At 39.6% G+C, this 26,719-nt stretch overlaps 2 protein-coding genes across 2 annotated transcripts in view; both read left to right on the forward strand.

Annotated features, from left to right (window-relative positions):
• LOC115903324 (putative uncharacterized protein ENSP00000383407) overlaps positions 1 to 5,124 on the forward strand; it is a 32,012-nt gene extending 26,888 nt beyond the window's left edge. Inside the window, exons 7-9 of the mRNA XM_030947749.1 lie at positions 21 to 89; positions 3,008 to 3,131; positions 5,048 to 5,124. Coding sequence (XP_030803609.1) covers positions 21 to 89; positions 3,008 to 3,131; positions 5,048 to 5,124 — 270 coding nt within the window. The remainder of the gene's footprint in view (positions 1 to 20; positions 90 to 3,007; positions 3,132 to 5,047) is intronic.
• Positions 5,125 to 21,310: 16,186 nt separating this feature from the next.
• Positions 21,311 to 26,719, forward strand: part of SAMSN1 (SAM domain, SH3 domain and nuclear localization signals 1) — a 33,192-nt gene continuing 27,783 nt past the window's right edge. Inside the window, exon 1 of the mRNA XM_030953155.1 lies at positions 21,311 to 21,437. Within this exon, the coding sequence (XP_030809015.1) occupies positions 21,381 to 21,437 (57 nt within the window). The 5' untranslated portion in view covers positions 21,311 to 21,380. The remainder of the gene's footprint in view (positions 21,438 to 26,719) is intronic.

Here is a 26,719-nt window from a genome sequence, read left to right on the forward strand (position 1 = left end):
TTACTTTTCTTACTATTTAGGTGATAAACTATGAGCAATGGATCCCACCTCGAGTTCACAGTCCAGGTGTGCCTGGTAACAGTGAAATGGTGAGTGGCCATGAAAATTGTAAGTTTCTTTCACCAGCAGCTGGGAAGAACAGGCTGGTTTTTCCTGTGCTATATGTTCTTTTTCCAAAAGCTCAAAGATCTTTATCCATATCCATGTTATTAATCATGATATCTCTTTGCCTTCTGCACAATACCTTATTATTGCTCTGCTATTAATCATTATATTTCTTTATCATTTAGAGAATATTGTATTATTGCTGTGATTCCCAAGACAGAATCTGCCTATTATCTTGGGCTGCTCAGTCTGCTTTGCACTCATTTTAAGCTTGTTGGAGTACCAGACCAACATCATGGGAATACTTAAAGGTCAGATATATATGGGCAGGAGCACATGAAAGCCTGCACAGTGCTTCTCTATACACTGGCTGACCATGGCTCTATCAACATTTTTAAACAGAAAATTTATCCAAATTTGGTGTGTCTTACAGAACTCTTTTAAGCAGGGCAAGAAGTTGTCTATCATCACACACTATTTTAATATTAATTATGTGCAGCCATGTTATTAATGAAGCTTCCCAAATATTTTCAAGGTACCATAACAATTAGCACTGTGGACACAGTAAACACACACTAATATTTATCTTCTCACTATTATTCTGTACTCTGAATTTAAGTGCATTGGTAGTCATGATTAAATCATTGCACTTTGGGAACGGCAAAGCAGTTGAAGAAAAATCACAGCGATTAGACTGGGCCATGACTAAATTCTTTATACTGAGAAGTGACATGCTGTGCAAGTAGTTTTATTGAAATTAATGCAGTTACACCCAGGAAAGAGAGTGCTCAACAGGACTGAGATTGCAGGAATCTGACCAGCAGTGTTTTACACTTAGCTTCCAAATTGCTGTATTGCTGTCACCAGGTTAATCCTCATAACACGTCACTGTGCAAAGATTTCTAAGGTATTTAAAATACCTTTGTAGAAACTGGAAACAGTTTATCAGACACAATTTAGGTCTTTCTTCTCTAATGCATTTTAGAATGCATTTTTAAAATGTATCTTTTTTGTGCTTAAGTATTTCTGCACACTCCATGCAAATTATTTGCAACTAAAGGGCAGCCTGTGATTTATTTTTTTATACAACTCATTTTGATTTGTGAGGTGCCATGATTTTTTCATCACTAAAGCCCATTAAGTAGGGAAATCAATAATATTCTTGGTTCTTGTTCATGCGGGAATTCTTTCCTTATAGATAGCTTTGCTTATAGATTGGGGCAAAGCACAGTTCACCTGATTGTCTGGTTTCTACACCAAAGAATGTTTGGATAGGCAGACAAAAATCCATTTTTTAATGCTTAGGTAAGCCAAAATAAAAGACTGTAAATTTAAAGGCTGTCTCACCACCAGCTGATACTGCATGAGCTTTTTTTTCCGTGAGAGAGAGTTACTGCAGTTATTATTTAAGCACTCATGACTTTTCCCTAACAATAGACTCTATGAAATTAGTGCTTTTAAGGAAAAGAGGATTAGAGTTTGCCATTAATGAAATTATCTGAATAGATTATCTTCCATTTATCTTGATGTCTCCATGATGGAAATCCCAGATCATAAATCAAAGTCATCATGTTGCTTTTGTGTTGTTACTTACAAGTGAACAAATTATTATTGCTACAAGAGATCTAATATGAGAGCAATATTAGCATTTTAAACCACTGTGATTTATTTTGCAAAGACATCTCACAATGAGAGACTGAAAAATTGCACCTCAGTTTCTCTTGTTAGCTGAGGTAAAAAAGCATTCCTGCTATCTTGAATTTGGAAGAGGAAAGAAATCTACACACAGGTGAAGGACAGAAAAAGCACAGCAGAACAGTTGGTGCTGATGAGCTGATGAGCTGATGTCCACACTGTGTCCTGTGGGGTGGTCTACCTGTGCTCACATTCTCTCTGTTGGACACCAACCAGAAGCTGGAGGTCATCAACTGAACTTCTGGAAAATGTCTTTTGTTTTAATTTCATCTGTAGTAAGTTCAGGTTGTGGCACTTTGAGACCATAGTGCAGCTTTCAGGGATAGCTGTGAAATTGACTGCAAAACTAAGACAGTAATGAAGGGACACTGGAGACATGAAATGGTGTCAACTCTCTGGCTTCCTGCTCTGCTCCTGTGGTGGATTCCCAGTTTCCAGAACACTGTAGATTTCATGAAATATAGCTTGCTGCTGAGAAGGAGGGAGTCTAAAGCCAAGTGCTATCCATTGTGGGAACTTTTCATTATTGTGATTAAAGAAGGAGGACTCCTAGGGTCCTGTCTTTAAGGAAAGAAGTCAGCATAGGCTCCATCAGCATCAGTGTGATTTATATCACCCATGAAGGTAGCCCTGAAAGGTGTATCTAGACACCTTTAATAAAACAATAACAAAAATAATAGTAATAATAATAATAACAAACTATAATATTAACTTATTATTATTATTAACATTACTAAGAGTATTTTATCATAGCAGTGCCTGAAAGAATAAAGCATTTCAGATTTTTTGGGCTGTGTACATGATTTCACTTGGTCCAGTACTGAATACAAGCAGGACCAAGTGAAATAAACAAAATATATGTTCATTTCACTTGGTCCTGCTTGTATTCAGTAATGCTCAGGTACTCAAGAAAAGTAATATGGAAACAGCAATATGAACAGTGGCCTAAGCTTGATGTTTCTTGTGAGTTGCCTTTTTCTCTTTTTTTACCTATTTGTCCAAAGCAAGGAAAGGCCTAACTTTCAAAGCATTGTGTCAATGATCAATTGTTTGAATCTAACAGTTCGTCATTCTTAAGATAAACACCCTTAGTTTTTATTTTTAGGGTTTGAATGATTTTAATGTCTTTCTTGTTTTGTTTTGGTTGTTTTTGTTTGGTTTTTTTGTTGTTGTTGTTTTTGTTTTGGTTTGGGGTTTTTTTTGGCAGGTTACAGAACCAGACAATAAAACTGAATCCAGGGGAACATTAAAAAGATTGCAGAAATTGGTCCGAACAAAGAAAACAAGTACACAAAGTTTGGAGGATATCAAGCACGTTCTGGTTCCCCTCAGTAAGTACAGCATCACATCAGCATTCTTCCTAACATTTGGCAAATGACACTGGATTAAACATAACTGTAAACAATCCTGTCCTGGTCTGTCATTCACCACCCACAATTTTCAACCCCCAACTGAGATGTTACTGTGATACCACTCCAGCTCTGACTTCCCCATAGTGTGAAAACCTGTTTCCTGTCACTCTAGCTGGAGTTTTGAAACAGCAGATCTCTCAAGTGGGGATTTTAGGTAAATAGAATTGTATAACAGCAGGGTCTCCATGCCGGAGACACTTTGGCTTTCCTAGTTTTGTATCATGTTTTGGGCCAGAAAGGCAAAATTCACCAATGGGAAGATAATTTCCAGTGCTAATCCATGGGTCAGTAGTGTCTGCAAGTGCAGGGAGGTCTGAGTATGATAAGCAAGGCAGACTCTCATCATACCTGAGTGCCCAGGGCTGTAAGACACAGGAATTCTGAACTGATTCTGGCCTCAGCTGATTTTCTGGAGTCTCCTATGGATCTCTGGTCTGACTGTGCAATAGTTCTTCCTCTGAACTTGTTCTGCTAACGTTATTTTAACAGTGCATGCATTGGTTGTACAATGCACTTGTTTGTATGATTACTTATAATCCAGCATTAGCAAAATGAGTTTAAACTGTCTGTTGAACTACTGCTCCAGCCAAATCACTGCTTGGGCTGAAACACATGAAGAAATAGGGATTTTTGTAACACAACATACATACAAGGGGTGGGAGAGCAATTGTCCAGAAAGCTTCCTGAACTTTTCCAGCTCAACTCATGCTGTCTGAAACTATCAGCAATATGACATTCAGTTAGCAAATTTTCATGGGCAGAAATAATAACATTTTCCACACCTTTGAGGGAACAAGACGAATATAGCAAATGGAGAATAAATCTCACTTTTGGCTCTGATGCCTGACCCAGTAAAAAATCCTTTCCATCTCCCTAATTATCATAATTATTTGGTTTTGGTTTTGTTATGGGTTTGTTTGTTTGTGGGGTTTTGGTTTTTTTTTTTTGTATGCATATGTGAGTTTTGTTTATTTTTGGTTTGGTTTGGGGTTTTTTTTGTGTGGGAGTTTTTTTGTTGTAATTTTTTTAATGGAGTCCTTGACTTCTTCATTATCTAGAGTGAAAGACAGCTATTAAGTTAAAAAAAAGTGTGCTACTTTCTCTATGAATTGCAACATACTATAACAAGTATTTGCATTTTTAAAGGTACCTTAGAAGATGCTTATCTCTCTGAAGAGGATGAAGAAGCATTAACTTCTTGCATGAAGCTGACAAAGCCTCAGGAAAAGAAGACATGGAAAGATAACACAAGAAGAAAAGAAGAGCCTGAGACCAGGACAGATTTTATTTCTGCATCTCTGGGCCGCTCATACACTTCCAGACTTAATAACTTAGGAACTATTTCAATTCATTCTGAAACAGAATTTCACTTGTGGAGTGACTGGAAGCCATTTCCTGACAACCAGCTCTGTCCTTGTGACTTTTTAATTTCAAAAATAGAGGAATGGGAAAACTGTACTTGCTCTTCTCATCAGCCACATCTTGCATATTCCCTAACAGATATGGATCTACAGTACTCCTGGGTAAGTGGAAGTGGTTTCTTTTGTGCTGATATGCATAAAAATTGGAAACTTTTTGCTCTGATTCAGCATTAAAGAGATACTGTCATCTTCCATGTGGTTATGAAATGCTATAAACCAAATTTAGATTTCAGGTAAATGGATGTGAATGCATTGTTCAGGCTAACACCAGGGCTTCATATAGCCCTGGGTAGTTCAATTTTAACCATGCAGACATCAGCAGCTTAGAGATGGAAGGCTCTAGGCTATTCTGTTTCTCATCAGCACACTCATGTTTTTTGGGTTTTTTCATCTGTACTATACTCATCCTTCCAGGCTTAGAAAACTTTCTGGAAGTCTGGGTTAAGTCAGTAAGAGACAATGAAGCCAATGGACTTGGAGCAGGCTCCTAGAGGTCACTGCAATGCTAGTAAAGGACACTAGAGTTATTTAGGCAAATGTTAGAGGTTGCAGAGGTATCTGTGTTTCTATCTTCTTGGTCAGCTTAGCTGCTGGAGCCTATTTTTGCAATTACCTGTGTGGCAGCAAGAAGATTCTAGAGACAGAAACAAAGAAGCAGAGTTTAACCTTGTTCTGAAATTATCCTCCTGGACAGATCTCTGGAGGAGGTTTTTGTGGTTTAATTGCAGGCTTTTTAAAAAAGGGATATTCAAAACTAGAAGAGCAAAACCAAGAGAAACTCTTTTTGGTGAGCTATACAAAATATAGACACTGCAACAAGGATTTTCTCCCTCTCCTCACTAGGCACAGCAGGTCTTCTGGCACTCCACATAGTGGTGAGCACATGGGGGGTGATTGGTACAATCATATACATCAGGGAAGCAGTAAAAAGCAGCCACTTTTCCCTTTCTGCCTGTTCCCTCTACAGTGCTCCAGGGGCAGAGCTGGCTCTCACTGTGGAATAAGACCATCTCCCAGGAAAGTACAGCCAAACCACAGGAGGTGAGACACCTGCAGAAACCTGAGCCAGCTGTGTTCAAATGTAGGGCTGAGCAATCACAGCCTGAGATCAGAGAGTGTCCTGCTGGGAGCAGCATGATCTGAGTGCCATTAGAGAGGTAATAGATGGGGGTCTGTACAGCAGCCATATTTCTGAATTCATGGAGGAGGTAATTCAGCTCCTTTCCAATGGCACAGTAGCTGACATACCAGGCAGGACCTGAAATGTGGGATTTATCTAGCTCTAGATTTTCCTGGGATTTGATGTAGAAAATAGAGTCTGAAGCTTTGATGGATAATTAGAAAAAGCAAGGAAGGAAACTATCCTAAAAAAAGCTGAGGGAGATGCATCAGAGACACCCTGGTCGGCCTAAGCCCTGCACACTCCCAGGGAGAGCACCTGCAGCCAGACCTGCGGGACAGAGAGTTGACAGAAATGGGCTGGGAGCTGTGAACAAAGGCTGTGGTCTGCCAGAGGAGTCCCCCTGCATGCCAGGGAACAGGAGCCTCTGCACAAAGTGAATTGTGTCAGGGATGCTGGCCTCCATCATCTGCCTGGCTCCTTTATGCAAGTAGCTGTCAGCATCCCAAGCGAAGGCTCAAGTCCTAGGTAAAAACAGTAATAGAGGTGTTGGTCAGATTCATAACAACATAAGTGTCAATTCAAATAATTTTATTTCATTTTGTCACAAACAGAATGAACGTTAATGTTCCCTACCCTGGTGAGATTTGTTCTACCCATGTTACTATTAAGTGCCAGCAAGGGGTTTAGTGCCTTCTTTTCCTGAATTGTTTATTTTGCCATCTGCCTTCCTGACGGGCTCTCTGACTTTAATGTATCTCTGTGGGCTTAGTGCCTTTAGATTTAGGTTACAGCCAATGGCAAGACATCTCATTCTTTGCATCTGCATTCTACCAACTGGCTCAGCTGAAGATTACAAAGGCTGGATTTTCCGTTTGCTGTTTAAGGATCAAAAAGCGGACACTGGTGGTTTTGCTATGAGAGGATCAGACAGAGGGAGTGGTGCAGATGTTCTTTCTGATGTTGATTTACTTATTAGAGTAAAAGCAATATATTCCATAATACTCTTCCCTATTCTGTGAGAAAGAAGGTATGGTTTCATTTTCTTGACTTGGTAACTCCTCTGTTGTGTCTGCTGCAGCAAGTTGTGGAGGAGATAGCTGGAGATGAGCTATCAAAATGCTTTTTGTATGTCCCAAATTGAGACTAAACTGGTAGATGTAAGACAAAGATCCAAGATTCTGCTATTCCATCAGCAAACTGCTGCTGATCTGGCTTGGGGGACAGACAAATATCTAGATCAGACAAATATTATCCAGACATATCTCAGCAATGCACACAAAGCTGATCAGGCCTGGCCTTTATTAAAGCTTGAATGGCAGATAGTGAATTAAGTAGTGCTTTCCTGTAATCACAAGGAAAGACATGGATCTCTCCATGACAGATTGCTGTTTAGAGAGACAAAATATGAATTATCCTAACTCCCTTCCTCCAATTTTTTCCCTTGACACCTTTCTTCCCTTGATTCCTTCTTCCCTTCTTCTGCCTCAGCACTTTACACAGCCTCCCTTGTGGTGCTTTATATTGCCAGTTTTTGTCACCTAAACCAGTAAAAATGCTGACAGAGGTCATTCTAGCAAGGACTGTGAGAATAGACTCCAAAAACCATATCCATTTTCAGTTCCAACAGGCTCCTCCAGCCACTTTTCTTCCAGCCTCCCCAGTTGAACCCTCAGTAACCACCTGCATTAGCTGGACAGCCTCTGGCACAGGGATATTGCAGACCACCCACATTTCACCCATCCTGCCATGGTGCCACCATTAGATTCTTTGTGCAGAGTTAACTTAACCACAGATCTTTTATATATATATATATTTTTTTTTTTTTATCATTCAGCTTTTTAAAATATAATTAGTGGTTGGCCAAAATTTTGCTAGGGGCAACATAAAGCATTGCTTTTTTTGGTGCGTCAAGCTTGCCATGTGAAATTATTGTTACTGGTATTCTTTCCAGAGACATGTAATTTATAAATACTTCTTCCCTAGAAAGTGGAAGAGTATATTTTTAAAAATACAGTGTACTTGAGGGGGAAAATAAGAAAAATATTCTTGCATGCTTGGATTAAGTAACTACTATGCTGCATATTTTTCTATTATCACAAAGTATATTTGGGATATTTGGCTGATGTTTGTGATATGAATCAGCTGAAAAGCAGGCAGAGGATAGAATAAAAAATTGTCCAGACACCACTTTAACAACCACTTGACCCTAATGGGAAAGGTTATTGGATTTTTATACTTCTTTTTATTCCTCAGGCTTAGCCCTGCAGAAAGCAGTTAAGCTGTCTGTCTCAGACTTGTTTTTTCTCTTTTTTTTTTGTGTTTACTAAAAGCTGCCCTTCTGTCATTTGTATGCTAAGATACTCAGTACCCCAACAAAGTAGTATGCTTAGAAGTGCCATGTCCATATGACTTTTATAGAAGCTCTTTCAGCCTTCTGTTGCTTTTTCTCAATCTGTGCAATTGCATAAGGCTTTTGCAACCTCATGAGGCAGGAAAAATCTACAGTCAGAAGGCTGTAAACTACAGGAGCTTGCTAGGCTTGAATGGACCTGAAAGGCACAGTGAGGTCACAGTGAGGTCCTCTTCACAAAAGGGTTCTCAGACTATCCTGGACAGCGTGGGACAAAGAGAAGAAAAGCAGATGAGTCCTTTTCTACATCACTGGCTGACCCATCCACTCTCCCAATATCTGTGAAATATGGAAGATGCATTTGTAGAATCACACAGGCCTGCTTTACAGGAAAAGGAGAGGAGACAACATCCTCTGTTGGAGGCAAATCAGCAGAGAGTTACTGGAAGTGGGTTTCTCTTCTTCACACCTCTTAGCAGCATGGTTAAGTTTTACAGAATAAGGATTTAGTCATTGATACCATAAGAATATTTTTTTTGGTGCAACCTGTGTTTGGCATTCAGTGAGAATGAAGTATGAGGGACATTCCCCAAGACTAAGAAGACCTGGCATTTTGATGAGGAGAAAGAAAAAAAAATCTAAAGGTACTGCAAAGGAAGATACATTTTCTCTCCCATTTTCACGTTAAGAGGAGATTAGAAATCTTTGAAAGATTGGTTTCTATCTGATATGAATGCGTTGCATTGTGGTGGAATGAACAATAAGTTTGGGGAAACTGCAAAAGTTTTTATGCCAATTCCTGTGTTCATTCTCTCCAAGTTCCTCTCAGGAAAGTGTTGTGATCTTATCAGGATTATGTTTGCCCTGCTGTTACTGGCCATGGTTCTCTGCCGTTTCAGTGACCTTGTGGCTTTTTCCTTTCCTCCTGCTCTGGCTGCTTCCTAGTCAGACAAGCCATGTCTCAGCATCTCCCTTTGACCCCTAGGAGACATGGCTACTTTGACACTCTAATTGTCAACCCTGGTTTTGTACATTTCCTTACTCCAACCTTTCCTGACACATTGTGCATAGGTTCTGGCTGCTGGTTGCCCCATCACAGCCTTGCTTCCTTGCTGTGGTTGCTCTTACCCTGCCCTCTGCCCCTCCTCTGATCATTTTGGTTCTCAAAAACGTGCTGCATATTGCCTGGAGGTTGATGCAGGTGTGGGGTGTCTGTGATACCAGGAACTGATCTCTGCTCCCTGGACTGGTGGAGTGGGGAGGAAGGGTACAGACAGCTGGTAATGAACAGACAGGGCACAGTGCTCTTCTCCAGTAAAATGTGTTCCAAAGCTCAAATTTCTATTTGCACTGCCCAGAGAATTGCTGTGGGAAGATTTCTGCTCCATTTCAGCCAGCAGTTTCTGCTGCACACCAGAATGCTGTAGGCTTTAATGGACTTTCTGACTGCTCAATTTTCTTAAGCAATTTGACTGTTTTCTGCAGTTTTTCCTTTCTTCAGCTAATGTCTTTCTGTTGAGAGACACCTGAACATGCCTTAGAAGAGCTTTCTCAATTGCATTTTGAATCCTCATTTGGCACAAATATAGCACTAAAAAGAATGCCTGGAAGTCCCCAGATTGCTTTTCTGAGACACCAATTTTCAGCTGCTCTGGTCACTCTGGCTGCTTTACTGTCAGTAATAAGTGGTCCTTTTAAAATCTATGGCTCTTATTCCTATTTCAGTGACAAGGTAGGAAGCCAGATCCTCACCAAGTATAAATCTATTTTCTATGGGTGTTAGAGGGTCCTGCTCAGCTGTAGCCAAGCTGAGGCCCAAAGTCTTTGCCCAGAGAAGAGATAGAGGGCAGCTGGAAAGAGGCAGTAAACAAAACCAATCAAGACCATGATATGCACGTTCAGGTGACAAGCTGTGGCTAAGACATGAAAACAGGATTTGTTTCCTAAGATATGAAACTGTCCCCAGCTGCTTCTCTTTCATCTTGTCATATCTTCATTTATAAGGCCCTCAACAGGTTTCCTGTTGCTTTTTATAACATTCTGGCTAATTTCGGTGCTCTCCCCACTGTTCCACCAGCTCAGCCCTTCTCCCTCTGCATTCAGCACCTCTCTTGCAAGGTGAAGAGACAGCTAGAAACACCCCCATGCTCTCCAGAGTGCAGACATGAGATATAAAGGAACTGACAGACAAAAAGGAACAGTGCTACAAAGGCACTCCTCTTCTCTCCATTCAAACCCTGTTCCAGAACCTTGCGAAAACTTATTTTGAATTTTAAGATTTGTGAGGGGGTAGGGATTGTGATTTATGCAAATCTGTTGTAGTAAAGTGCTGGTGACATTTGAATGGCTTTGTTTTTTAAACTGATGAAAAGACAAGAGCCACAACTAAATTTTAAGTGTTTACTTTTCCTGGAAATATGAAGAAAAATATGGACTCAGAAAAAAAAAGACACAAATACTAGTGAACTTAAGACCACTCTTGATGCTTTGGAGTCTGTGGAGTTTTACTTTTTCTACTTTCGCAAGAACCTTTATTCAAGAAACAGTTACAGCAACAAGTTGTACAGGGCCTGCTTCAGTTAAATACAAAAAGTGAGAGAAAATTACCTCTTAAAGTGCAAGGCTTCTCACAAGCTTTGTTCTGGGAAGACAGGAAGCTGTGAGGGTGTCCAGCCTCTCTAAAGATGCACCATTGCACTATGCTGATAGCAAATATCTGTCAGCACCATTCCACTTCCTACAGTGATTTTTGCTATTTCTTGCATAGTAATGTGAAAAATTTGGTGTCCTCATCTGTGATGACTTTGACCATGCAATCTTAAAGCAGGTTTTAAAAAATGTGAAAAATCGGATGCTGTTATTCTTCACTATGGTAACTCTTGCCCTATTTTTTATTTTTAATACCTGACTAGAATTTTCATAGCTATATAGGGAATGATATCATACTTTCCATTAATCTTAAAGGCATGTATACCTAACTCTACCAAAAAGCATCCCAAAATTTTTCTGCCACAAACTTCTGGGCTGTTTTGTGAAGTTGGATTGCTAGTACTCACTAGTATATATGAGGTAGAATGATAATGAAGTGAATTTATTTGCACTAAAAGGTATTTTAGAGTACCACAACAGTGTTAATATCGTTGCAGATAACTGCAGAAAAACATTGCTATTCACCTCAGCAGATTTCATGGGTTTGCTTCTGACATAGCTGCTAGGTCCTGCAGAGCTACAGCTAGAGAGAGAAATGAAAGATTTTGGATTACTGTCATGAATGTAGTATGAAAGGCAAAGTGATCATTGAAATTGCAGGGAAAACTGTGCATTTCCTAGACTTATTCTTTGTAAATGGCACATGACTTCTCAACAGAGAGAGTGCTACCTGCTTCATGAAACATGATTAAGAGTCAAAATACAATTAAGCTAAGTGGAGTTGTTGGTAACAAACTGTCTAGTAAAAGGATGACTTCCTGCTAGCCTACTTTAGAATTGCCAAAATGATGCACTTTTGCATGCTGAAGGAAATAGATTGCATTGCCTGTCTGCTGCTTTTCTGTGACAATTTCATCCTTATGTGGATCTGCTATCAGTCCAGTATAAAGGACATTCTTCTTGTTGTTTTTTATGAAAAAAAAAAATGTTTTCAAGTCTATCATTTCTTCCCATACACCATACAAAGAAAAAAAAAGAAAAAGAAAAATACACATTACTCTGCTTGATCAGTGCTCCTGCTGAATGAATCAGCTACTCCAGGCTGTGTTTTCATGCTGTGTTGTGCTAGTGCATTAGCTCCTGGTGCTGACAGGGGTACCTTGACCAATGAGACCATCAGGCAACTTCTACAATTTTTACAGTGCAGTTTATCTCCTCACACAAGTAATGCTGCTTTACTTCTGTGTAGATTCACTTTTGAAACATAAATATTTTCTAGACCTCGTGCTTATTGAGTTGGTGATAAGCTTCCCATTTGTAGCCAAAATGTTTAATCTTCACCGTGCTTGCAGTAGCTCAGTGCACTCTCTGTGTGCTCATCCTGATGCAGGAAAATGAGCAAAGTTAGCTTCAGATTTCCTCAGAATCCCTAATGAAACTAAATTAAAGTGCTAATTAGGTGAGGATCTTGAGGCTTTGGTAAGGAAGCCATGGCTGAAGATGACTCAAGGATCCTCACTGACCTTAAGTTACAAGAAAAGCTAAGTGGTGGCTAGCAGTGCACCCACAATGCCTGACATTCCTTGTCTTCTCCTCTAGCTGACTCAAATGGCTCTTCTTTTGGGGGACATCATCTTTCTGGAAGTTCTGAGATGGCTCAGAACCTGGTTATGTTTCCTTGCTTCTTTTGTGAGTTCAGATTAAACTTGTTATGCTCTTTGGTAAGTCACTTTTGTATAGTTTGAAGTGCTCCCTAAAGCCTATTTGTGAAATAAGCCTTTCATAAATCATAAGAAATTAGTTCTGTTTACATCTCCCTCACACAGAAGTGAAGGGAAAGTCACATGATATCAGTGCTCAGCAGTGGCACAAATGGAAGAGTGAAGATTTTCCGTGCCAGAAAGGTACTAAGGTTTCCAGGGCTGCAGCATTATTATAATGAATGTGTTTCAAACCCATTTAAAAGAAGTCCTTCTGTTGTGACATTCTCCAAAAGCAGGGCATGTCTTGCATAATTCCAAACTTGTTTTTAGAAACTGAAAATTTAATGTGAAAACTGTGTGTTCATCCAGCTTGGAAAAAATACTTGTGGGCGAAATGAGCAAAATTAGGGCCTGAATAAGAGGACTGGAAATGAAACAATGAACACAGAGTGGGCACACCTGTAATTCTGCTATTTAAGTATTCTCAGATATATGGACAGATCATTGAAAGACAAAGATCAGGGCTTTCCAGAAAAAAATGGACAGTGATTTATATCTGAGTATTCACTTTTATTTTGAAAGGAATTCACCTCTGGTAATGAAATTTCTGGACCGTTTTTCTGTAGACAGTTAATTGATTGCAGAAGTTCACCTTCCCTAATACATAAGGAAAGCAAATTGGAAACTTGAGCATAACATAATTCTTGCTGGAAGTGCTTACACTCCAATCCGTTTGAAAAAAACTGGCTGAATAATTTTTGCAGAAGAACCAAATTAATTAGGTTAAATGACGTGAAACTTCTTGTTCACTTCTACTTACAACTTACCTTTGATAGCATAGCACAAGAAATGATGACAAACAGTGTGTGGGAAGTAGGAAAATCAGGAGTTCAGATAGTTTAAGATCATGAGACAGAAACTTTTGCAGCTATCTTGAGGGTTTCTATATTTAGTTCTAGATTGTGTAAGTGTTTTAATACCTAGATTTCCTTTTTCACATTTATACTTCAACATAATTTCCCTAAGAAATATAGCAGGATAGTATTCAGATTTTCCAGTCTGAAAGACTGAAATCAAACTCCCCAAACTTTGCCTGCATTTATATTTGCTCAAATTTTCTGCACACCTAACCACAGGGTCACACCCTGAGAATTACACACAGTCAATGATCAATTGCAAAGTAAATAACTTTTAACACAATTTCTTAGTGCTCCCCTGAACTAGAAGGCCAAAATAAATTCTTACTCCACTTCCTTATAGCAGCAGAGGTTATTTAAACCCATGAATCATGATCCAGTGATTAAGGATGTAGATAATGCAGATTCAACTCCCTGCACTACTACAGACCTCTTGTGTGAAATTAGACAAATCTCTTCATTTGTCTGCCTCAGGCTTCATTTGCAAAATGGGGATGGTGTGTTCCTGTACACATCAGTTGGTTGTGCATGAGTGAGGATACATATTCCAGCCTGTGCCCCAGAAGGGCAGCAGTTCAAACACTTTATTTGCAGGGCCTGACACTGTCATTCAGATTCATAGTTTGCACTAAATTAGACAGACATTCAGTAGAGAAAATGTGGTAAATGTTACAGCTGTCTTATTAAAACTGCACCATGAAACACACATGTGTAGAGGTGAGAATCAGGTATCACAGATAGCAATAATTCTGCTATCCCTTGGCTTCAAAAGTTTGTTTTCTTCCTCTAATGAGTTTGGGTGTGTATTGTATATAAAGGTACTGATTTTTAGGGATTTAGGTATTATTCTTTTACCTCTAGGGGTGTTTGAGCCCAAAGATATTTCAAAGGTTCTTGTGAACTTTCTCCTCACAAACCAGAGGAGCATAATATCAATGTTTCTCTCCACCAGTTTCTACATATATTAAAAAAAACCCCAAATACTTGTAAACTAGAAGGCCTAAATCCAGGTTTCAGTTTCCTCCTGGAATAAGGATCCTCTCCAGTTTGTCTGTAGCTCAGTAAACCATTTAGCAGATTACGGAGTTGTTTGCAGGAAAGGTTTTGCTGCCTTTTCATCAGCTTCTGCTTTCTGTAGCAGCAGTAAGGCAAAGGAAACAGAAACCACACAAAATAATACCTGTGATAGAAGAAAAAATATCATATAAATGAGAATAGATGGTTAAAAAAAAGGTTCTCTAGAGAAGAGGTATGCAAAGTGAGACAAAAGCTGTGGGAAGTGAGAGGGGAAGGAGTTGGATAATAGAATGGAAAAAGGTAAGGATTGGTGGGAGGAATATGGAAGGGAGAAGTTTGTGAAGAGGTAAAGCGTTACTCTCTTTCTACAAAGCACAGCTTTGGAGGCTGCTTTCCATTTCCATTCCCTTGTCTCCCCAAAGACAAGTTACTGACACTTAAGTAATTACCTTAAACATAGTGAGCACTGTGACTGTCCCTGTGAGTGCCTTTAGCCTACAGCCTGAGATAAAGCATGTTATCTAAAACCCTTAATGAAATAAATTTATGTGACTGTGCTTCACTTCATCTGATTGATGGGGTAAGAGCAAGTCCCCACCCTGCTAGAGAGGCTCAGCTGACCTGGGGCAGCTTACTCAGTTGTGACCATGCAGCCACAGCCTGAACCATCCCATAAAATCCTGAGAGGGGCAAGAGGAGCGGTGGCCATGACCAACAGAGGGTGCAGCCACCACCTTGCCAGTCCTCAGCGCTAAAATCCAGCAGGAATAGCATCTCCTCTCATTTGTCAGGGAGCTCAGCATGGCTGTAGCTTTCCCACCCTCCCTCACTCCTGCTCTGGATCAAGCAGCTGAGGGATGCAGGTAACCTCCTACACCTGCCAGACCAGCCCAGAGCACGAGCCAGGCTGCCCTACACTGAGGTTCACACCTGGAAGTAAGAGAAAATCAGCCTCTCAGGTCTCATTCCCAGTGTGTGTGATTTGGCAGGTCTGCTGATGGAGCTATTCTGACCCATTCCTGCCAGATTTTGAAGGTATTGCCATCAATGTTAGCACCTGAAATAAGTTTTGCTACAGTAAGCCCACAGCTCTGGCAGAGAGCATTGATAGGAAAGGAGGGAAGGGATGATGAAGATTGCAGATTATCACCTTTTCTCAATGATGAAAACTTTTTGTATCTCTGCTGGCTATCAGTCAGGTATCACATCATTTAAATAGGTAGAAATAGATTTTTAAAACCAATTACAAATAAAACTCTCTTGTCCCTCTTTATCACTTCCAAATTAGGATTTTCACTCACTTTAAACCATGTTAGAGGAGAAGGGGAGAACAACACTTTCCTCTAGAATCAGTATGAAATCCAAGCCCTGGAATGGATGTGCAGTGTGCTGTGTTATTCCTCTTCCTGTTAGCCTTTGCATAGCAGTCCTTATACTGTGATGGCACAGCAATGTGACACTCTGACACCAGTGAAGAAATTCAGCAGGAGATGTTTACTGGGAAAAGATGGTTTCAACTGCAGAGTGTTCTGACAGCAGGCTGGCATTAGAGTTAATCAGAATTTACTTCTGTTGATCTTGATTCTAATCAGAGATAGGCTGGCAGACGTCATGTACATACCTTGAAAAAATCCCCTGCTGCACTGTCAGTGCTCCTGTGTTAAGCTGGTCTTCTAAATACCAAATGAAGCATGTCATGTTTTGTGTATGAGATTAAAACAGAGAGCCTAAATTTATTTTTATATCAGTTTCCTTTATTGAAAGTCTCATATCTGAGCTTTTTAAACAGATGTACAAGACAACCGTCACTATTTATGTGTAAATGCATTTCTGGGAGCCTGAGCTTCAGCTGGATGACTATAAAGCAAGTCATCCAAACCTGCAAATTCCATGGGATAAAATGCCCTTGTAGCTGATTAGTAATCACAGCATTCACCAACAGAATCCACTGAGATGTTCTAGGTATGAACACTGCAGTGTCTTTTAGCATTGATTTTAACATTCACTCTGAAACAGTGTGGCTGCTCCCCTGCACGTCTGAACTGACAGCAGCAGCATCCTGCCCGTTGCTTTCTGCTGTTCATCACAAACTGGAAAGTGCACTCTGCTTGCAGAGCGCAGGAATTGTACAGGAAAACCACCAGTGACGCACATTTCTGCAGCAGACTTTGCACAGATGCTGGATAAGCCTGTGGCTTCTGCTTTACCACACATCAACATTGCTGACTTTGGTTTACTCAATATGAACACGTAGAAGATATAGACACAACTTTGGGTCTTGCTCTTCAAGCTAATAAGAAAGGGATTTGTTCAATAGGTGAAAGCCAATCTCCTTGAGAATCCTTATGTCACAGTAGTATAGATTTTTATTAGTGTTAGGGCTAACCTGACATAGTGTAGGAATGACTGATCTGTTCATCTACTGCTAATGCAAGGGAATGTGTTGGGATCAAAGCTTGAGATAAGTTCCTGGTACTTCAATTTCCCTTTAGGCCAGGTGGTGTTGGGAACGTGCCAAGGACACAGTCTGAGGGCCTGGCAATGAGACTCTTTTTCTTCCTCACAGAGCATCAACCACTCTTTAGGACCAGACACCTCTTTAAACTCTGGTAGTGGTGTTCTATAGCCTGTCCCTGCCATAATTCTTCATGACTCCATTGACCTTAAAGGCAAAGGGTTAGCATAAAAGGAAGAATCACAGTAACATTTTTTTCAGGAAGAGAAGGAGGCCCAATAGTCTGAGAGGCCAAAATCCCATTTCCTATGATCTGTCACAATGAGAATATTCCTGCTGTTTTGCACCCTGGTGGTTGCTCAAAAAAGCTTTGACTCCCACTCTTTGTGGTGTCTTATGCCTTTTCATTTTATGTATATTATTAAAAATCCACCCAATGTAAATGATTTACCAATAATTAAGTTTTTGAAGCAAAAATTTTTAGTTTTGAAGCAAAAATTAAGTTTTTGAATTTAGGTGGTAGTTATTGCCTTGGCAGCATGGCCAGGTTTCATAAGTATTATACTTTGTATGGGGTAGGAGTCTTCTTGATAAAGGGTCAACACAGCTACAAATCAAAACTGTAAGTTTAAAATATTCTTTAACCATGTCCTGTCTCTCTAAGACTCTGAGGTTCTGTAGCTTCTACATTTTCTATTCCTGATGAAAAAAGCACATGGAGCCTATTCAATAGGAAATCATGCACCTGGTTGTGTGAAGTCCCTAAATATTTTGGACCAATTTTAAATACTAAGTTCTGGATGAAGAATTTTCAGAGCATGTGGGTGTCTTAAAGATGGGACTTTAAGCATCCATTTCCATTCCCCCGCAATCCAGTGGGAAATCACAGCCTTGATCTTTGGCATTAAAATTAAAGTGAGTATGTTGTTTAAATAGTTACAGCCCAGGCCTCAACCTCTGTCTTCTTTCATGGCTTGTCAGTGGAGAGAGGGCTTGATTTTACTTTTCACACTTTTTCCTTTTAGTTTCTGAAGAGTCTTTGCTTTTATGGAGAGAGCTCTGCTGAGGATTAGCAGTGACTGTAGCTGTGGCTGGCTCAAATCAGACCGGGAGAGGGAAGTATCTAGCTAAATTCTGGCCCATAATTAATACATTTGAGGAAATTGTGTTCTGCTCACGAACATTCCTTGAGGAAATAAAGATTAAATTTGTTGAGTAAATTATTCACTGCAAATTATTCACTCAGCTTCACTTGCTATTCTGAGATTTCTGCAATATCTAAGTGAGTTAGATGGCACAGGGAGATGCACAGCCATAAAAATCACAGGCTGAAGGCAGGATTCCTTTCTTGTTCAAAATATGTCTTCTTTTAATTAAAATAAACAGACTAAGACACTCTGGGCTTGTTTAGTATTAGGGAAAGCAATGTAGAGCCCCAAGGTATCTTTAAGCCTCCAGTTAAACTTGGGCCAGTTTTGTCTGATGGACAATGAGAAACGAGTTGCTAACACAGAGAAAGTCTCATTTCATTTGCTTTTTGACAAGTGGCCAGAGAGTTAAACACTTCAACCTACTTCACACCCTACTTTCTGGTTTTATCAGAATAATCAGGTATTGAAAGGATGAGTTTACTCTTGCAGTTTAGTGTGGAAGTGATCTCTCCTCTCAGGGAAGGTAACTGGATGGAGCCCCTGAGCGAATATGATACCATGTGGGAGGGAGGCACATAAAGCACTTGAACATCCAGGACCATTCATCATGGTCCATTCATTAAAAGTGAGTAATGATAATAATAGGCTGTAAGGGATGTTGCCTTTTATAAATATAATGACAGTGAGAATCATTCTCATGAGGTCATCTTAATTATTTTTAAGTGGATAGCCTTTCTGCCTGTAAGACTTTCCAGATAAAAGAGTGACATTGCCTGGTTGTTTCAGGATAGAGGAGTCAGTCCAAGCCCCATAAAAATTACCTGAAAAACCCCTATTGATTTCACTGGGATTTGGATCAGATTCAAAATCCAGCAAGGAAATGGAATAAGTTACAGGCAGCCATGTCAAACAGAATACTAAGTATAAGAATTTTTCTTTAAATATTACACGGGTACTCATTCCCCTTTGAAAAATTAGCTTCAAATACAGAGGATATAAGCACAAAGCTTATTATTAATTTTTAATTCAAAAGGGCTCCTTTTGAAACCTAATGGTTAACTAATTTAAATGAACTTAATGTTATATATGTTTGATTTTCTTCACTTTGTTACTTTTTAAAACTGGTGGGTCAGTCTTCCAAGGGCAAGAACATAATCAGGTCAGCCTTCAAGCTGCTATAATTTTTCTGATATGTGGATGAGGAAAGGAAATAGATATGGGTGGGTACTATATCTCTTGAAATAGCCTCTTTCTTCCTGTTTAACAATAAATATTCTACAGAAAGGAAGCTCATATATTACTCTTCAGCTGAGTTCCCATTTTATTAATCATGAAGATTTTAACAGTGGCCTGAGACAGGAAATCACAGTCTAATGATCAGGAGAGTCTGATTTAATCCTCACGTTTGGATCAGATTAAAAAGAAAACCAATATACTGCAATGTAAATCTATGGAGATAATAATCAAGTTTAATTACTATTAAACATACATGCAGCTTTTATAACAACTTATGGCCCTACTGAATTACTGAGGCTGATTAAATATCCATGGTAAAACCTCCTTCTGCTTAGAAACTTAAACTGATGTTTCAGGTGGTCTTTTCAAATATAGGGAAAAAATATCTCTGAGTTCTCCATTATTATAATTAATTTATTAGTAATAATCTCAATAATTAGGAACTCTAATGGATATGTTATTCTCAATAACAAAACCCTCACATTCAACTTTGGTTTAAATTAGTATTGTTCTGATTAAAATGTGAAGTGAAGCTTCATGGGCTGAGGTTCAAAACATAGCCCACTGCAGCCCACTAACCCAGAGATTTTTGGGCCTGTATTTGACAAAATGTCACTACCTCAACCTCAGTTCCTCCTCCCCTTCTTACCAAACTCCCATCTTAGAAAGCCTGGAAAGGAAAACCTCATAACACCATTAGTGTATAACAATTATTCCTTCATCAGTCAGTCTCAGTCCATCCAGCTGCCCATCCATTAGAACCCAAAAAACCCTCCAAAACTTCTTTTAAACATTTAAGGAGAAGTCCAAATAGTAAGCCAAAATGGGAATGCTCAAAATGCTCATCTCATGAGCATGTCTTATCCCTCCTTGGAATATTCGTATGATAGAAGAGAAACAAGAGTATTTTAAAAAGAGCTTTTATTTATGCCAAAATTATGAGTTAAGGCTGCTTAGAAAAAAATAATTTTGAAAAAATAACAAAATTTTGAAAAAAGTTACCATTTTTTTTGACAGTTACTCCTAAACCTTTTTCTTACAACTTTACTAAGATATTTCTTTTACATAGAATCTTACTTAAGATTTAATTGAAGCTCTGTGAGGAGACTGAAAATTTGTGGTTTGAAACTGAGAATTTGCCTCCACTTCTCAACAAGATGTTGGGAATATTTAATAGTTTCAAGGTTTGTGGCCCATGATTCACAACAAATAAGTTTTACTAAGGATGCTCAAGACTTTTGTTTTTCTCTAAGATAAAAAAATTCAAGCAAAATGAAGCAGGAATTTCAGCTCTTTTAATAGCTTCACTTTCTTTTAGCTTTTGGGCTGGTTTTCAAGAGGTTGTAGAAGATCTCTGTCATTTCCCTCAACCTCTTTGTTTAAAGCCTTCTGTAAGACTTGCCTTTACTCCCAGCGATTTTTCAGTGAATCAAGGAAAGTGGAGGACTGAAAAGTGCTGTTTCAGAGAGTTCCAGTTCTGTGATAAATGGCAAAAAAATTATTCCACCACGCAAAAGAAAAAAAAGGCTTTAGATAATTCCCTTCTCTACCAAACAACAACCTTTAATCTCATTGTTTGTATTGCATTGCTGGAGAGCCAAGAGAGGAATGGAGGAGTTAGAGGCCAATTACGCCCACAGTGTAGCTCACATCTGGTATCAATAATAGTTGATATTATTGTTCTTGGCCCTCTGAATATCAGCACACCTTCTTCACACACAAGTCCCAGCACCGGTGGAAATAAAGGTGCACTTAGTGCCACAAGGCTAGAAAGAGAAAAATTGAGAGAGGAAAAGAGAATGATTTTCGTGAGGTTATCCAAAACCTTACTAAGGACTGATGGCAACACAGCAGCAGATAAGTTTTAAAGCATTTCTACTTCGACCCCTGCCCTAATTTTCAACTCATGTCCTTGGTGCACCTCTCTCTTTCTCGTCCCCGTCACTTCCTCCCTTCCTTCCTCACCCCCTCCCCAAAGGAAGGATTCAGTGTGCTGCCCCATGCCTCAAGGCAGCCCAGTGAAGTCACATCCTGGTAGAATCAGGAACTGCATAACCCCTGCACACGTCCGGAGTGCCCTCCCTTGCACTCACTTTGGTCACAAATTCATAGCAGTTGCACGTCCAGTGGATTAACTGAGTTAAACATGCTGAAGAGAAAACCATCTAATGCCTCTGAGAAGGAGAAAAGCCAAAAGCCAAAGGTAAGGTGTCTCATTTTTGTCACCAATTAATAATAATAACACGAATTCTTAACTTTTAATGAGAGGGTTTCCTCTTAAACCCTAGCTTCAGGATTTTCTTATGTGCTTGCAAGTACCTCGGTGCTATAAACTCAGGAATCTGTCTGCATTTATTCACTTTATAATAGTAAAGAGCCAATTCAAGGAATAATCATTGTGAAGCTGCTATAGCTGTGCTAAAGAATTCTGGTGCTGGACTTTGCCTGTGGTTGTATGCTCTGCATCAGTCTTTTAGCAGATGGGCACCCAAAATCCCCTCTGTCCATTTCATCTATGATGTCCCAGAAAGGCGTGTGAGAATCAGTGAAGAATTAGAAAAGCTATTAAATTTGTTCCTTATTTTAATAAATTTGCTTTTGCATCACCATAACCACAGGAGAAGAGGGTACTTGGCAATCAGTGCTTGTCATCTTAATTTCTCTGGGAATCATTAGAATATTAGCCTAGAAGAAATACTCTGAGCAAATTGACTATGTGCTACACTGGACACTTTCCACAATCTGGAATTGCAAGAAAGGAAGTGAGAGTTTTGCAAGATGCATAAGGATGTGTCCAATGCTGGAAATTTATTTTCAGTCCCTGCCTGGATTGAGTCCAAAATGACCTCTGTGCATTGTATTGTAAAAGTATTGTAGAGTATTGCAAGGCTGCAGTGCAACAGCTACTGCTCAACCTGAGTACTTCAGCCTCCATTTCTGCCTCAGTTTATCAGTGCTGAAAATTTACCAAAGAGATTAGAAAAGCCTTTTAGTGTTTCTCTGCTCTCAACAACAGTTGTTTCATAATTTACAGACCCACCTTCTCATTGTTTGGGGACAGACCTCCTTTAGTGCCTTCTGTGTCCTAAGAGATTACTGCAGACACTTTTTCAGCAAGGACGTCTTCTGGTTTCACCCAGCATTGGCTTTTGTAGACTGTGCTTGCAATTTCAGACCATGACTCATTAACAGTTAAAATTAGTGGCTTTTTCCATGGATTTGAAGTGATTTTGATACTATTTTCCCCCACATTTTTATTTTTTTTTAAGCATTGCACTGGTTGGTTTGGTATGAGTTTTTTTCTTCCCCTTCATTACACTGTGTTTTAATGGCAGGGAAGAATTATAATTAATACCTAATTATATTATCGATTAAACAAGAAATGACCATGAAAGACTCTGGGGATGGGCTTTGTTCCCCTCTCTTTAAAATTTTCAAAGTTTTAAAGAGAGGGAAACAAAGCCCATTCCAATTCAGTTTTGACCACTCTCCTCTTCCAAAATAAGGCACTTCTTAACAATAATCTGATTTTTACTTTTAAATGGCCATTTTTGTACAGAACTGTGTAAACTTTCCCCAAGGGGAGTGCCTTTGCTGGATGTGCTGCTCACAATCAGGGCAGGGGAGCAGACAGCCCCATGTTGCACAGAACAGGAATCTTGGCTTCTTGTAGCATGTTTCAAAACTCGTCCCAGGGAAGCAACGTAAATACTCAAGTTGCTTAATGTTGAGTTGGGTAAGATGGGACACAAGTCCTCACCTCTTGGAGAAGTTACAGGATTTCACAAGTGACCTCTGTGGGTCATGTCCTGGCTGGCCCTGCTCTGTGCTGGCCACATTTGGTCCCTCCTCAGGCTCACATGGCATGATACCATTGCCACTGGGCAGGTCTTGGGCTTCCTCACCTTGCCTTTGGGCCACTGAGACATCCAAGTGTCTCCAACACATCCACACAGACCTGTGAGAGAGCCATAAGGCCTGAATTTGCATTTTAAATGAAAATCAGGTTTGCAGCCTTACACCTTCAAGGGGGACACCAAAAAGATCTTTTTAGGTAATTGAATCTTAACCATGGTGACCACTTGTCTTTATCACAATTATATGAATTTCTGTGTGTTAATTAGCGTTTCAACAATATTTTCTTTTTAATCCTTTTGGTTTTATTATTTTCTAATGTGAAGAATACTGGCATGAATTGATGCCTTTTGATAAAGATTAATGAATATCACAGAAGGCTGGTGTTAAAGCATTTCTCAAGACAACCTGCTGCCCCTATGTAAAACCCCTCATGGAGGTGGGAAATTCAATGACCAATGCAAGAGTAATACAGGTTCAATATCTCACTGTTCACTATGTGCAATGCAGTTGCCTTATTTATTATTGTGGTGCTTAAGGGACTTCTGCAGATGTGTTAGATGCTGCATAGACAAAAATCTATTTTAACGCTCTCAGTGTACACTATGAAAAAGTTAATCTATGCCACAAAAGAATAGTTTTGCAGGGGGTTTTTTTGTCATTCAGCAAGATTTCAGTAATGCTGCAGCCATGCTAATAACTTCTTTCAATGTCTGGCAACTCTTGTGTATTCATGGATATGCATATAACTACTGAATGCATTTATATAAATAAACACTTACTGTTAGGCAAAAAGACATCTAAACCAGGTGTAATTTCAGAGAAAACTGGGAGAGAAATGAGATAGAAATGCATTCAAAAGAGATACTGGAAGGATTCTGATCCTTTGCAAATGTTTGTCATTGTAGCTGTTCATACTAGTGCACATTTATACCTTGTATAACAGCTTAGGAAGCTGAATTATAAAGGAAAAGTCTTAAGGGTTAAAAATACCCTGCTTAATGTGGAAGAAATTCAACCAAGTGAAGGGTTGAAGCTCTCTATTCCAAGCCTATCTGATCTAACCTATCTGTCTATCCAGGACCTTAAATGACTTTTAGAAAGTCATACAAGACACACAGAATGTGTGCATCTTCCATCCCTCCCTTTAGGGAGTCCTTACCTGCCCTCCTTTCATTTCTGCCAGATGAGACACAGCTTGGTTTAAACAGTGTAGCTGCTCAGAGCTGCAGAATTATGTGTGGGCAGGTGAGGTCAGCCAAAGTAGGTCTCGCACAAAGCCCTGAGGTCCATGGTCATGCTGATGGCTGGAGTGGCTCACTGTGGCTCCTGCATTCCTGGAGCCCAGCAGAGCAGGAAAATAAGTGGGAAAGGACACATGTCCTAGATATGCTTCAGCTATGGGTCTGTGCAGTCTGTCCCACCACCCCTCAGAGAGCTGGGGAGGAGGAGAGCAGTTGATTTGGAGGATGAAGGAAAGAGTCCTGAAATCACCCGAATTTCAGCCTCTCTGAGCCTTATGATGTTACAGATGTCAGTGCATCTGGGGAGTGGAATGAAGCAGATTTAGAATGATGGTAAGAAAAAACCCCTCTAACAAAATATACAGGTTCTAGGCTGCTCTTTTGTATACCCTTCAGGCAGCACCATACACATAAAACCCCATTGAAGCACTTCACAGCTGTTCTGCATTCCATTTAGCACTGTTTTACACATTTGTCCAGGTGCAAATAATCTGTAAAACATCCCTGCATTGTCTTGCCCACTTGGCAGCACATGTAATGTGCTGGGCAGAACCTACTCCTTTCTCTCTCTCTCTCTCCCCCTATTCCTCCGGACACAGCAAACTTGAGAACTGCCTGATGATTCTTGGCTTTACTTCAACATGAAGCAAAGATGACTTTGTGCCAGTTTTTCTGGCTTGACTGAAAAAAGTCTTGTGTCATTATTCTACATGACAGTTGATCTATGTTTATGCTAAAGGTTTGAGACGTTTTTGTTTCCTTATTCTGCTTCCAAATGCACTTGGTGCTTTAAGCTCAGCTTACTTCTGGTGTGTAAGACAATTCAGGGTCAATGCCTCTGCATTTTGTTTAGGCAAAAAAGATGTCCAATCTTCTAATTAAATCAATATTTGCTTACTTAGGTGATAAACCATTATTTGTTTTCAGGGTTATGAGAAAAGAGTGGCAAATCCAACGGGAGGAAACATTTTAATATGCAAATTTGTTCCCTAGTACAATTTCATACCAGTAATTTTACTTTTTATAAGCTTAAAATGAAACCCTGACATTGCAGAAATCAATGCACATTTTTGCCATATTCTTGAGGCCAGAATTTCACCTTTTTATATTTTCTTCACAGAAGGCCTGATCCTGATTCTGACTTAAATGAATAAATTAGCTGTGATCCCATTGATTTCAGCAGGATTATCTGAGTAAAGTTTATTGCTTGCCTAGGAGTTTGGAGCCTGTAATGCAGACAGATGCTATAAGGAAGTTTTTTGGTGCTCATTTGTCTCAGATGGTGGCTCGTGCCTCTCCAATGGGGAATATTTATGAAAGAAAAGAAAACAGAAAATAGGTGCAGCAAACCTAAACACCCAAAATAATTCGAGACATAATTAGAACTTCTGTAGGACAAGATCTGCAGTGAAGAAATTGCTCGGTGTTAATGAATATTAACTAGGATTTATCCTTGAGTGGGGAAAGCTGAAGGTTTTAATTTCATTTCAAAGGTAAAGACTGGTAGAGTTATGAAGTTTTCTATTCTTTTCTTTCCCCCTGAAATTTCAAGTGCATAATAAATGAGCCAGTGCTAATGTCACAGATGCTAATTTTCACAACCACGACTGAAGTGATGTTGGTTTCCATTCGCATTTCATTCTAACAATGATGAGAGGTGATGAGTTGATGATAAGCTGTTTTCACCGTACTGCCCGCTGTGCAAATTTATGCTTATAGGCAAAGATGACACATAGTTCTGTCATTAAAGGGCTTTAGTGCATTGCCTCTTGAGCAAAGACTGTTTGTCAAAATCCATTTGAACTCTGGTAAATAAGGAGGAACAGATGACAACATCTGGGAAGTATTTTTAAGAACATGGTTTATGCTGTAAATACCTGTGGGCCTTTAGCAGGGGGGTTCAGAGAAAAATAATGATACTTGTAAAAGCCATGTGTGTGGAGATGGGGAAAGGAGGGATTGCAGGTGACACTTCAGAAGGTGTTTTCTGTCTCCCCTAGGCTTCATAAAATACTGGAACAAGGTTAGAGTGAACTTTGGGTGATTTTCCTTGTATGAGTGGGCGGTTCTACAATCATCTCACTGCTTCTCTGACTTCTGCTATTTTTTCTTTATTTATAGTATCATCATGCTTCACAGTCATCAGCTAATTATTCTTTATTTTCATGAGCAGCTTCAGAAAGTTGTGTCTTAACATATATGTCAACGTATCTCTTCTAGAGAGCTATTGAAATTTGAGGGATTTTGCTTTCTCAGCAGGAAGTAAAGGTCCAAAGTGTTTGTGGGGAAAGAACAGTCATCTTCGACCTGGCCCTTGGCAGGAGACTGATTAGGGTGACCAGACTCCCCATTTTATGCTCACATCAAGGCAGTCTCACAACTCTTG

The sequence above is a fragment of the Camarhynchus parvulus genome, chromosome 1 (assembly GCF_901933205.1).
Source record: "Camarhynchus parvulus chromosome 1, STF_HiC, whole genome shotgun sequence".
In the NCBI taxonomy this organism is placed as follows: domain Eukaryota; kingdom Metazoa; phylum Chordata; class Aves; order Passeriformes; family Thraupidae; genus Camarhynchus; species Camarhynchus parvulus.